At 35.1% G+C, this 13,434-nt stretch overlaps 1 protein-coding gene across 3 annotated transcripts; it reads left to right on the plus strand.

Moving 5' to 3' along the window:
* The first annotated feature begins 8,611 nt into the window (after positions 1-8,611).
* LOC120131139 (protein IQ-DOMAIN 31-like) lies at positions 8,612-13,172 on the plus strand. Of its 3 annotated transcripts, XM_039148210.1 has the most exons (8): positions 8,612-8,662; positions 8,817-8,867; positions 9,301-9,442; positions 9,527-9,817; positions 10,375-10,575; positions 10,896-10,979; positions 11,741-12,704; positions 13,081-13,172. In XM_039148210.1, exons 3-8 carry the CDS (start codon positions 9,353-9,355, stop codon positions 13,110-13,112), a joined length of 1,662 nt encoding a protein of 553 aa, XP_039004141.1. In that variant the 5' UTR covers positions 8,612-8,662; positions 8,817-8,867; positions 9,301-9,352; the 3' UTR covers positions 13,113-13,172. The 3 variants fall into 3 exon arrangements, with proteins under 3 accessions (XP_039004141.1, XP_039004147.1, XP_039004143.1); XM_039148216.1 differs by lacking the exon at positions 8,612-8,662 and having other exon boundaries at positions 8,748-8,867; positions 10,899-10,979; XM_039148212.1 differs by lacking the exons at positions 8,612-8,662; positions 8,817-8,867 and adding an exon at positions 8,968-9,084.
* Positions 13,173-13,434: the final 262 nt, after the last annotated feature.

Here is a 13,434-nt window from a genome sequence, read left to right on the forward strand (position 1 = left end):
TGCAATTCTACGCGGCACTCCGGTGCAATTCTACATGGCACTTAGGTGCAATTATATGAGCTGTGGTGACAATATAGTGCACAACCTCACAATACTCACATACCTTAGGTTCTCTGTATGGTACCATGGGCTAATGAACTTACTAAGGCGAACTTATGAATGTGAATTTGATAAGTATATGTGTAAGAAACATGGTTCTGGTTATTGCATTGTTTACATACATCTTATCATTACAACCCATCTTATTTTGGCAATTACTTTATATTTATCAATATTATTATTATATTGCCTCACTAAGTCGATGACTTAGCGTGTGAGTGTTTCACACGTAGGATCTGATAAAGTAGACGATCGAGGTTAAGCAGCTGGACAACATTACTCCTGCAACTATCAGATCAGAAGCAACTTAATCAGTAGGTCATTTTGTTATGAAAATGGATGTTGGGATGTAACTAAAGAGTTAAGTTGTGTATGCTCTGAATATTTTGGTAAATTTATATTACCATATGTATATTATCGTATTTTCTTAATATAAGTTCAAGTATTTTGCTATTATTTGTAAGAGTTGTGTTTTAAAAGTCAATGTAATATCTCTGACTTGTATCCGGGTTGGATACGGGTTGGGGGTGTTACAGCATGATCATTGCAACTATACACAGATCCTCCTGAGACAGGTTCATAATGATGGAACCATTCTCTTCTTAAGGTCATGTGATATGTTGCTCCTGAATCAATGAGCCATATATCTGTAAAACGTTTTCTGCATTCCACTGTGGTTGACGCTTCACAACATAGATCATCTCCATCATCTGAAGTGTTTACGGTATTGCCTTGTGGATTTGAGTTTTTATTTAAACTTCAACAATCCTTCTTCAAGTGACCCTTCTTTCCACAGCTGTAGCACTTTAAATTCTTTTTGCTTCTCAACTTCGATCTACCATGTTTGTGACCGCTACTTTGGCTACGTTCTTTTGATCTCTTTCTCATCGTTGTCAACGCTTCTGCTTGTTGCATATTTACTTGTTTGTGTTCCTTGTTATTGCGCCAATTTTCTTCTCGTAGAACAGCAGCTGCAACGTCATCGAAGACTAGACTGATGACATTACTGTTTGTCAAGTTTATGATAAGTTGATCATACGAATCAGGTAGACTTTGAAGTAGAAGTTCAGCACGTTCTTGTTCTCCTATTGTACATCTTAAGGATGTAAGCTGAGAAAATAAAGTGTTCAGCGTGTTTAAGTGCTCCGTCACTGAAGTAGATTCTGGCATACGGAGAGTGTACAATTTCCTCTTAAGAAAAATTTTATTATGCAACGATGTGGCATCGTACAATTTTGTGAGTTGATCCCATATCTCCTTAGCTGTCTTATTCTCCTCGATGCTTGACAATACTTCATATGCTAATGCTAGATGAAAGTTTGCCATAGCATTCCCGTCCATTTCGATCTATTTGTTGTCATCTGTGAAATCTATCGGCATTTCACTGATAACTGCTAGACAACCGTCTTTCCTCAGGATGGTCTTCATCTTCAATTTACACAAAGAGAAATTTCTCCCATTGAATTTTTCAATATCAAATTTCGTTGCCATAGTTTCTATTACGGATAACTCCCACTATTTCACTATCGTGAATAGTTCTCTTGAACCTTCAATGAATGGGTAATACCTTCTTACTTTCTTATGTTGGAGGATCCACCTTTTGGTGGCAACCACAAAGACAATAAGTAGATATTACACACTCCAATCTGGTTCAAATACCAATTGTTGCGGAAGACGGTTATCGGATAGAGCAAAACTTTTAAGGTCAAATTATGGTTTGGTCCTTCTAATATGCTTAAAATTGATATTTAATCATAATATTCAATCTAACATAATTTGATGTGCTATTTTTAATAATATAATTCAAGCATACAACATCATTAACACTTTTGGTTTAAAATGATCACATATTTTTCAAAATTGCTTCCATCTTGAAAAAAGGTAAACTACATATAAGGTCATTAAACTATACTCGAACAATCATTTTGATCATTTAACTTTCAAAACTTACAAAATGATCATTAAATTTATCGATTTATTATAAAATGGTCACTGTAATATTATAATGAGTGTAAAAATTTGACAATTTTAGTGACCATTTTATAAAAGTTTGATATAATTTAATGATTATTTTATAGCAAATAGATAAAATTTAATGATCATTTTGTAACTTTTAAAAGTTCAGTGGTCAAAACTATTATTTGAGAATAGCACAGTGACCTCTAATGTGCTTTACCTTGAAAAATGCGTATAAACATAACAAGATAGAATAGGTGTTTAAGGGAAAAAACACTTGCAATAGTCTTCTATCTAGAATTGTATCAAATTAAAATAGAAAGACTAAATTCAAATTTGTGTATAACAGAGGGACCAAAATTAAAGGTTAACCTTTTAACAATTGCAATCGTTCTAGACCATTAATCAACTAATTTTGGGTCCATGTTGTCTCATATAATCTAAGGACTTCAAATAGCAGAAGATGCCACCTAACTTCCCATATTTATTACCTATGGGGGATATTGTCTTCTTTCTCCTTTTCAGAAAGAGAGATTTTGAAAGAACTCAATTGCTTGGTGGGTCTCTATCCCCTCTTTACCCCACATATTATTTCACCAACAAACGTGCATCCAATTTCTTTCCACAAATCCATGATGCCATTATAGGTGCATATCCATTATCAGATTGTGCTCTTTTAATGACATCTGATGATATCTATCAACCCATGTATTAAGATTCTAAAGTACCCCACAAAAACATGTCTTTAAGATTCTAAATCCCTCTTGTTGGATGTGATTACTTAGGTTTACTTCAACTAAAAGATGTACCAATTCAACTAAGCACACCTGCAAAATCTTCAGCACTAGCAATTAAGTCACTTCATAAAGCATTGTCATTCAGACTAAGGAAGGCTGGAGCTGACCCAACAATGAAGGTGATTAGAGGATTGCACAAGGACTTTGAGACGGTCTATTTTGGACAAATATGTCTTTCATGGGCAATACTCCATCGGGAATTTGGACAAGTGAAGAAGTTGGAATGCAACACCCTCGGTGTTCATCGGTATAACCAAGTTGCTGGTGAATTCCAACGTTTTCAAGTCCTTTTGCAAAGATTCTTAGAGGACGATCCATTTCGAGCCGGATTCAGAGTTGAAAATTACGTCAACTACCGATATTTGGTCCCACATCTTCTTCAGGTTCCGGCCATCAAAGGTAATCTATCTAATCTCCAACATGTGTTTTAAGTTTAACCTCTAAAACAAATATTGGAAATGCTCTTGCAGATGATTGCTCAAAGTATAAGGGAGATGCAGTCTCAGGTGAGATGCTAAAAGACATCATTGAGAAATCAATGCATGTTTTCTGGGAATTCCTCAGAGCCGATAAAGACGAACCGTAATTGACCTCCAAGGCTCGGTTTCAATCGCAGGTTGCTCAGCATGAGCCTATCGATTTCGATCTCTTGATGGATGTTAGAACAGATCTTGAGAAGGTCTGGTTAATTGCTTCTCTAACCTCTTTGAATACATTTCCTTTTTGTGTTTTAAATTTTCATTCCCATATAGGAGAAAGAGAAAAGGCTTAAGGAAATTCAGAGAGGCACCAACTGTATAATAAAGAAGTTCCAAAGGCAACAACATCAAGCGAATCCATTAGATCATGCATTGTTCATCGCTCACGTTGAACTGAAAATGGTTTCGAGAGTAATAAACATGTTGAAAATAAACCCGGATCAGTTAGTTTGGTGCCATGAGAAATTACGAAGGATTAACTTCATTAGAGGCAGGAAGATAGAGATAGAGCCCTCATTTACACTGTTCCCATGTTAACAACGGCTATCACTGCCACACCGTAGTAAATATATATGTGTCTGTATTTATGGCAGATGACGCAGTACATAGATATTGGCATTCTGAAACGAGAGAAAAAACAGATCTCTTACAAGTTGGTCTTCAGCTATAATGTAATGTGTTAAATGATGGATCTCAAGGCCTTGTACTGTTTGAGAAATGCCATGGTTTATTGAAGCAAAAACACATATATTTGCATATTGGGTGGGCTCAAAGTTGAAAACTTGGAATCCAATGTATAAATTATATCCACCAAACTTGCCTTTATAGCTTAAGGCTTAATGTTCATCTTTGTAATTATGAGTGGGAGGTGCCACCCAGAGTTCCCCCAAACACTTCAGCAGGTCTCAGGGACCTCCGTTTTTATCAAGGTCCAACAAGACCAGACCCCATAATCCCCAGTGAAGTGATCAAGGGAACTCCATACGACAACTGACTATCCATTTCTTCTTCGTGGTTAGATGAAACTAAACACAATTGAGGTTAATCAGAAGATGCTACCACATGAAGCAACCATGACCAGGAGCTATAATCAAGCCATAATCTATCTCTATTACACATACAAATTAATGGCATTGGCAAAGCGGATTAACTGTCCCAATCAAGGAAAACCTAGCAAGCTGTGTATTTCTACCATGTTTGTATACTTTTTACATGTCATAATCATGTTTAAGATCCTACAGATAGAAGCTTATGGTCTAAAGGTGGTGCAGCTTGTGGACGAATCAGCAACAGCTCGGAGAATCCAATGTTTGTATACTAAGGCGCATTGGGAGGCCAAAATTGTTCACATCTCCCCAGATGTGTAATCAATTTGCTAAGTTGTTGCTATTTCGATACCAATCATCAATCAATCAAATCAAAGTTTAATAACCACCGTTAGTGGAGGTAATTATTTTAGTCCCATGAACAAAGTAATTCCCATCGGGTAGTAACCACCCTTATTTAGCATCGATCAATTCAGTCTTTATATTCTTTCTAATATTATTACTAGAAAATAAAATCTTAAGCAATTGTTGAAAGGATTGGCTAAAGTATTATTCACAACAAGGGTGAAATTGCGTTTTTCCATCATTCACCTTTATTTGTATCCTTATTTTATTTTGATCATTTAGCTTTTATAAACTTTAATTTGATCACTCAATTCTTGAAGTATTCACATTTTAATCACTTCATCGTTAAGAAACTTGTGATGGGGCATCTATTTTAAATATATATATATAAAAGATCAAAAACATTCTTCATTTTTTTAAACCCCTAAAGTTTTCTTAAAACTTAATTTTATGAACTCTCCGTGATTTTCTAATATCAGAAAAATATTCTTTTAAATTCCAAAGATAGGAAGATACAGGAGGAGAAAATAAACTATACATCTTGATTTCACGTTAATTGAACGATGAAAATTATATATATTATAGTCATTTTTTTTATAGGTTTTGGGTTAAGTTTTGTGCTTTTTAAATAGATTTTGAATGATAAAATGGTAGAAAACAACGAGATCAATTTAAGGTATCTCGAAAATCGTAGAATAAATTAAAAAAAATTCTGATTTCTACTTGACATATGAATAAATAATAGGGTAAAGTATAGTAATGGTCATTGAAATTTTTTAAATCTTTCATTTAGGTCCCTAGCTTTTAAAATTTGTAATAAAATCCCCCAACATTTAGTCCATTTGCAAAATGGTCCCCCAACATTTATTATGTTTGCAATATGGTCCCCGACCATTTGACGACGTTACATTATCGTTAGTACATTTGCAATATGGTCACTGAACTTTTTAGGTGCTTGCATTTAGGTCCCCCAACTTTTAAAACTTGCAACACAGTCCTACATTTAATTATAAACCCCAAATTCCTTTTCGATCTTAAATTTCTTTTTTCGCTTCTCTCTCTCATTTCCAGCGTAACGTTTCAGTCGAGAATGCATGAGAAATTCTAATCTAACTTTGAATTATGTGGAGGTGTTGACTTGAATAAGGGTCCATTGAGAGAAGACCCGACCAAGGGACTATCGGGACCATCAATGATTCAAAGTGTAATGTTAGATACATGTCATCTCAGGTGAAGCATGGATGTTCGATGAAATGCTTGTGAGAAAAAATGGGGTTAGAATGCATAGTTGACAAATACTACTAAGATGAACTAAGTATCATTGTTGAAAGTCACCAACAAAGCTGGAATTATTTTGTATAAATGGCATATAATAATTTATTCGTTTAATCCTTGTACTTAAAGATTTTCCAACATATGATCAAATATAATGAAATCCCAAACATCACATTCACCTCTCGTTTGGTTTTTGTTCTTCAATTTTCTGCCATGTAAAATTGTAAACCCAAGTAGTGCTCTGTCTTTCAGCTTTTTATTTACAAAGAAAAAATGGAGGAAGAATTGCTTGAACGCAACACCGATTGCGTTTATTTCTTAGCCTCTCCCCTCACTTACAAGAAGGTATTTATTTTCTCTTTTGGGCTATCCGGAAGTAAGCTTTTACTCTTTCGCACTTTCCCATTTCCAGCTCGTATTGTGTGATTTTTGTTGAAATTTTTATGTTTCTAGAACTGCATGTTAATGATCTGATATTCAGTGTTAGTTTTGAACCAAAACCATCTAATTTTCTTTATTTCTTCTTAATCAAAACTTTAGTACTCCTTATGAAAGATATTCAGTCCATCAGAATAGAAGTGAAATAGGATCCTAGGCTAAATTTTTTTGATCTTCTTGTTTGGTTTTTCTTTAAATCAAGGAATTGGTTGTGAGTATCGACATAGTGAAATCGCCAAGCTCAATCTGAGAGACTGATGGTACTAGTTTACTGGGAATTGTATTGATCCAACCTGTGGTTTTCGGCGTCCTGTGAGCTCGTATTCTTTTTAATATGTTCATGATGATTATGGGATTGATATATCGTGAACGAATTAATTTTTTTACATGTTTTGGAAATTTTACAGTTGAATTGTATTGAATTATAGCTTTAGAATACAATTCTGCATGTATGCAACTCGAAAGCCATCATGACATCTTAGTATATTTGGAGCAGCTACTTGATCCTGTCATGATGCCTTTCGAGTTGCGGAAGAGACTGAAAGGTGAATGTTCTGTTTGGGATTTCATTATATTTGATCATCTGTTGGAAAATCTTTAAGCACAAGGATTAAACGAATAAATTATTATATGCCATTTATACAAAATAATTCCAGCTTTGTTGGTGACTTTCAACAATGATACTTACTTCATCTTAGTAGTATTTGTCAACTTTGGATTTCTAACCCCATTTTTTCTCACAAACATTTCATCGAACATCTATGCTTCACCTAAGATGACCTGTATCTAACATTACACCTTGAATTGTTGCTGGTCCCGATAGTCCCTTGGTCGGGTCTTTTTTCAATGGACCCTTATTCAAGTCAACACCTCCACATAATTCAAAGTTAGATTATAATTTCCCATGCATCCCCAACTGAAAAGTTACGTTAGAAATGAGAAGAGAGAAGCGAAAAAGGAAATTCGAGATCGAAAAGGAATTTAGAATGATTTAGGATTGTGTTGTAAGTTTTTAAAGTTGGGGGACCTAAATGCAAGTGCCTGAAAAGTTCAGTGACCATATTGCAAACATACTAACGGTAGTGTAACGACGTCAAACGGTCGGGGACCATATTGCAAACAGACTAAATGTTGGGGGGCTGTATTGCAAGTTTTAAAAGTTAGGGGACCTAAATGAAAGCTTTAGAAAAATTCAGTGACCATTACTATACTTTACCCTAAATAATATCATCATTATAAAATATTTGATTCTATATAAGTTTAATACATTTTTCAAAAGTAAAAAAATTAGCTGACCCTTATTCCCATATGTAATGGGGTAAGGGGATGTAGGATAGTAAGTTGTCCCAACACCAGGTTGAGATCAGCTTCCGTGTGAGACCTCCAAATTATAAATTACCCCCGTAGAACTCGATCTCACGACCACAAAATTAAGAGACTTGTGCTCTATATTTTTCAAAAGTAAACTTACCTTATATATACACAATAATATATATTTAATATCATTATAATTATTTAAAAAAATACAAAGAAGAATGAATAATCCTCAACTAGAAGATTCTTGTAGAATTAATATTATTTAAAAGGGGCCCACCTTTTAACCCATTTAAACCCGAAAACGGCGGCATTCCACGGACCACATTGCCCAAATATTTATAGTTTACACCACCTTCTCGTGGTTTATTTTACCCATTTATTTTTTAGTTAATTTCGCCAGCTGTACATTCATATTATAAATTAGCATTTACATTCTTAAATGTTTTAATTCAATTTTGAAATGATTAATATTATTCAATCGGGTCATTATAATAATTGATTTAAATATTAGTTCATTCTTTTTTATAGTCTTTTTAGGTATTAGATTTAAGTTATCCATAAGTATCTGACTTTAATCAATATATTTTAAGTTTCCTAAAAAATAAATATATTTTATGTCAGGTTTGTACTTGTATTTAATGTTCGACCAGATTATTAGACCGATAAAAAATTAATTAAAGCAACATTAATAATTTGAGATTCCTATTAGAATATGTTTTTAAATTTTATGAACTAATTTAAAATTTAGAGATAAATTTGGGATGTCAAGTGCAATTAACTTTTTGGTTTTTGCAGGCCATTTCATCCCTTTTTAGGCTTGGCATCAATTTAATTTGAAATTCAGTCCCCCGTCGCCGAAAAAACTAAAAGATTTAGCTGGAGAACCTTGTTGTTCGAGGAATCCATCGCGGTACGATCTTCAATGCTTCAATTATTTTTTTTCCTTTTGTTCTCGCTATTACACTTTCTTTCCTTTTTTAAAGCTTGCAAAAATAGTTTTAAATATGAACATGAGATTCGTTCTTCAGATCTCTGAATGATTACGGTTTACATCTCTCCCCCAGGAATGGCAGCTTACTAGCCAACTAAAGCTTAAAGTTTGCTGCATTTTTCAGGTAAAAGCTTTTGATTTGCAGTTCCACCGACACGCTCTCTCTCACTCTCTTAATTTTATTTACTGGCTTTAGCTATATTATTTTCCTTCACCTTAGTAGATGTGGACTTCTGTCATTAGTCTTTTTCTTTGTACTGTTAAGATTGCGAAGAAAATCTGAAAATTACTGCAAAGTTTCCAACTTTCTTTGTTTTATTTTGCTTATGTAGATTCTACAGGTTTCTGTTGCTATGATTGAATTATTTTTTTCGTCTTTTATGGTAACTTACGAGCTATTGATTATGTAGTGTAGTAACATTTTGACCGCCATTAATTGCAAACTGGTCAAGACATTGAGAACATTTGGTTGTTTTAAAATGCTCTATTTTTTTTAGAGAACTTTCATATACTAACATGCTAAATTCTGAGGTTTTAGTTGGGCTTGACTTTTTCAGACTTCCGGATTTTGAAACTTGGGATTTTTATTTATTTCTGGGCTTAACTGAGATGGGAAAATCTCCTGCAAAATGGATCAAGACCTTGCTTCTAGGGAAGAAATCTTCAAAGTCCAATTTCTCAAAAGGAAGAAAGAAGCTGGTAAGATAGAACTGACTATCTTCAAAAAGTAATTAGCTCTTTAAGATCAGAAATGTTGTGTATTCTAATTGTCGTTATGTGCAGAGTTCTGCAAATAAAGGCGAGGTTTTGGTTTCTTCCAAGGTAACTGTATCTGACATATCAGCGGATCCTCCATCAGTTTCAGCACCTATTCCAGTGAGCAGCTCTTGGAATGCGGTGGACTCTGAGAAGGGTATACCTGCCCGATTTCCAAATAATGGGGTAAATATTCCATCTCCAGTAACGGATGGAAATGATGCCACGATTGGTGATTCTGGTAACCCAGAAGATCCTGATAGGATTAGGCTTAACCAAGCTGCTGCGACAGCACAGGCTGCTTTCAGAGGTTATCTGGTACCTACTCTCCCTTTAAGAGTTACTGTTATACTTAAAGGTCTTGCAGGGTAATGAAATTTGTAAGCCTTTCACTACTATAGTATTTAGCTGTGTGAAAGCTAATTACTTTTGGCAGCAACTTAACTTGATTGCATTATGCATTGTCATTGTTCTGCTTATTTTGCTTGAGTTGGCATTTGGGTGGTAATACTGGAACCTTATCACCATGCATCAAGCCTTACGTTGTGGATGATATTGTTTTTATTTAAAGTTAAGGCTATGCGAGGATTGAGTGAGATGTTATTGATTCCTAACTGTACAATTGGCTTCTTCTTCTATGTTTTATGTACAATTTAGGATGTATATTAAAGTTTAGAGATTTTTCAATCTGTAAATAATTGACCACCTACCGATTTATAGTTTTTTATGACTTTTAAATGCAAAATTTGAAAAGTATAGCTTTTTATAAAATGTGATAGAAGTATAGAATTTGCAGTCAGGTAAGCATGTCCTATTAGGGTTATTATCCTCCCTAAATTTGTATAGCTTTGTTGATGACAATATTATGTTGGAAGGCTCGTCGGGCATTTCGAACTCTCAAGGGCATCATAAGGCTGCAGGCACTTATTCGTGGTCACTTTGTTAGAAGACAAGCTGTTGCTACTTTATGCTGTACATGGGGAATTGTTAAGTTGCAAGCACTAGCTCGTGGTCAAAAGGTCAGATGTTCAGATATTGCCATTGAAGTACAGGAAAAACATCAAAGACTGCTTCAGGTGACTTTTCTAACTGACCAATGGATAATGGCTTGTCCCTTTTAGCTACCCTGACAAAACTGAAAACACCAGCTGTACGCCCTAGTTATATTTTTGTTTCTGTAAAGGGTCTATGAGAATAAAGGTATTTTTTATGTTTGATTATATATGTATTAACATGGGAACTGATATGGTAACAATGCAATAATAATAAAGGGTTATTTTGTTTAAGGATTCTCATCTGAAAATCAAACTAGACCTCCCTCTTGTTCCATTATGTGGCATTTTGAGTAGCTAATTACACAGCATGCTTCTAAGCTAGCTATTTTTTTTTATTTAAGCAGGGCTTTAAAAGCCTGGACTCTGTCAGAGTGAGCACTTTTTCTAAGGTGAAGAACTTATCAAATAATGTGTTTGTTCAAAAGGTATGGTTTAATTTCTCATACTACTATTGGATTCTGCTTACCATATAAACGAGAACTTTGCTGATAGAAAGTCCATGATGTTTCGCCTTTAGAGGACATTTCATGCTCCTAAAATTCCTGCTTTTGTTACCACAGTAGTTGTTTGATGCATATATTGAGAACATATCATTGCAGTTGTATTGCAAACATTCTTATTCTTTGTTGTCTTTAGTGTTTTTCTTTTATTTTCCTCTGTGGTGCTTAATGTATATGATGTCAGTACAATAGAGGCATCTTTCCTTTTTAAACTTACCACTACAAGTCATATCTAAATATCTCTATGCCCCATCTTTATCTTGAGAGCCTCCATGCATGAGTCTTGTATCTCACCTTTTGAGAATCATGCCTATTATTTTGGGTGCCCCACTGTACATCTTCTTCTTCTTTTCTGGCTTGTTTATCCATCTGCCTTTTTCCTACTCTTAGTTCTTGATAATGCTTGATTTATTCTTCTCAGAGGACTTAAATCTTAGAAAATGCCTTCAATTATTTTGGGTCTTCACATGTGGGACTTTCGGTTGAACATCATGAAATGATAAAAAAAAAGTATCCTGTTATTCCAAGTGCTTAAACTTTAGAACTCTAGCATCATTAGTCAAACATTTTTGCATGGAAGATTTAGGTCTTCTCTTGGTTCCTTTTTCTTTGAGGTGGGCAAAACTTAGTGATGATTTTTCTTCTTCTCCAAACTGTATGTGACTATGCATTTCCATCACTTTAAGCTTCTTGCGTCGTCACCTGCTGTATTACCTCTACGACTTCGGTATGGTCGAGAGGAACCTAACTCGTCCTGGCGGTGGCTTCAACGATGGACAAAGTCACTTTTCTGGGAATCCACATCAAAACCAATTAGGAGTGGAAAGACAAAGCGTAGTGTTCGGAAAGTGTCCAGTGCCAAAGTTGCCAATGGATCTAGTCATTCTACCTTGGAGCACGAGAAAAACAAACGAGGACTGAGGAGAGTTTCTGGCAACTCAGCTGCTGATTCAGTTCGGCAGCATCCACAAAATGAGCTTGGGAGGGTTAAGTGCAATTTAAGAAAGCTTTCTGACCCTTCAAAGGAGGTTGCTAATAAGTTTGAGGTTATTAATGAGAAAACAAAGAAGCCTCTAAAAAAAGCTTTCAGTTCTAATAACCCTGATGTTTCAGAACAGGAATCTGCTAAGAAGATGAGCAATGTGACTGCAACACTATCAAAACCATCAAATCTTGAAGCAGATCTGAAATTGTCTTCAGAAGATGCTTCTCTTAATGAACCTAACGTCTGTCGTGCAGTTGATTTGGCACCTGCAGAAAACAATGGTAAAATTGAGCACATGTCAGTGACAGGGGAGTCAAACTCTAAGGATGAACAGGTCACTGATGAGGGCTCAAAAGCAAACCAAAGAAGAGCTTCTTTCCCTGCAAAAGTTAGTAATCATACAAATGGGTTTAATAACAATCCAAAAGTGCCCAGTTATATGGCAGCAACTGAATCTGTGAAAGCTAGACTTAAGGATCAAGGTTCCCCAAAGTTTACCCATGAGGTTGTTGAGAAAAATGAGTTAAACAGGCGATATTCTCTGCCATCTTCAACCAATAGTAATGCAAGTTCACTGTCCTCAAGTGCTCAAACACGGGTTCGAGTAGCTGGAAAAGGTGCTATCTCCAGTGAAAAATCTCAATCATCCTCTAAAGATGCTAATGGTAAGCGCTAAACACAACTTAACATTGGATGCTTTATGGCCTTATGTTGTGCATTTGTTTTGCTATATCAGTTTAACGTATGAATATGCTGCTTAGTTGTTATCCATTCTTTAAGTAGTATATGGAAATTGATTCTCACAATTGTACACAAATTCATGTCTACATGTGTAGTTAAACATGCTCTTGTGGTTGTTCTATGTAGTTAATTAGCATGCAAGTTTCAGTTTGAGGATGGCATCCGAACCAGATAGTAATTGTCTTTGCTTTATGAATCTTTATCAATATTCTTTTCTCATATTCAATTAAAGTAAGGTTCTCTCCCTGTATGCTGCTTCTGCACGATGACTATCCGTAATTGTTGACATGGAAATTTCAGATAAGGTGGTCAGAGCTGAGTGGAAGAGGTAATTTTTGCGCAAAGAGTTGTTTTGCTGAAGTTCTCATGGAGTTCAGGCATAGATGCAACTAGATAGTAATTGTTTTTGCGGAAAGAGTTGTTTTGTTGAAGTTCTCATATTCAATTTGAACTTTGTATTGGGGATATAGTGTGCTTGGTGTATGTTTCAATGTCCTCGGCACTTCCAGGAGTGTAGATGGGTAAATATTTTTTTATGATATTGTTGGTTATTTGGTTTATTTTGGTCCTTTTGTGTTTGTATGTAGAGATGCACAGAAGCCGGATTTCAATCCAATCCGGATCGGATAAAAACCGATCCGGTTTTTTCTCCCA

This window comes from Hibiscus syriacus, unplaced genomic scaffold (genome assembly GCF_006381635.1).
Source record: "Hibiscus syriacus cultivar Baekdansim isolate YM2019G1 unplaced genomic scaffold, ASM638163v2 tig00001674_pilon, whole genome shotgun sequence".
In the NCBI taxonomy this organism is placed as follows: Eukaryota; Viridiplantae; Streptophyta; class Magnoliopsida; order Malvales; family Malvaceae; genus Hibiscus; species Hibiscus syriacus.

What these genes read in the sequence shown, in the direction of transcription:
- LOC120131139 (XM_039148210.1), top strand. Translation starts at nt 9,353, where the DNA reads ATGGGAAAATCTCCTGCAAAATGGATCAAGACCTTGCTTCTAGGGAAG. An exon ending in CAAAAGGAAGAAAGAAGCTG is followed by an intron (nt 9,443 to 9,526) that starts GTAAGATAGAAC and finishes CGTTATGTGCAG; the next exon opens with AGTTCTGCAAATAAAGGCGA. An exon ending in ATCCTCTAAAGATGCTAATG is followed by an intron (nt 12,705 to 13,080) that starts GTAAGCGCTAAA and finishes TGGAAATTTCAG; the next exon opens with ATAAGGTGGTCAGAGCTGAG.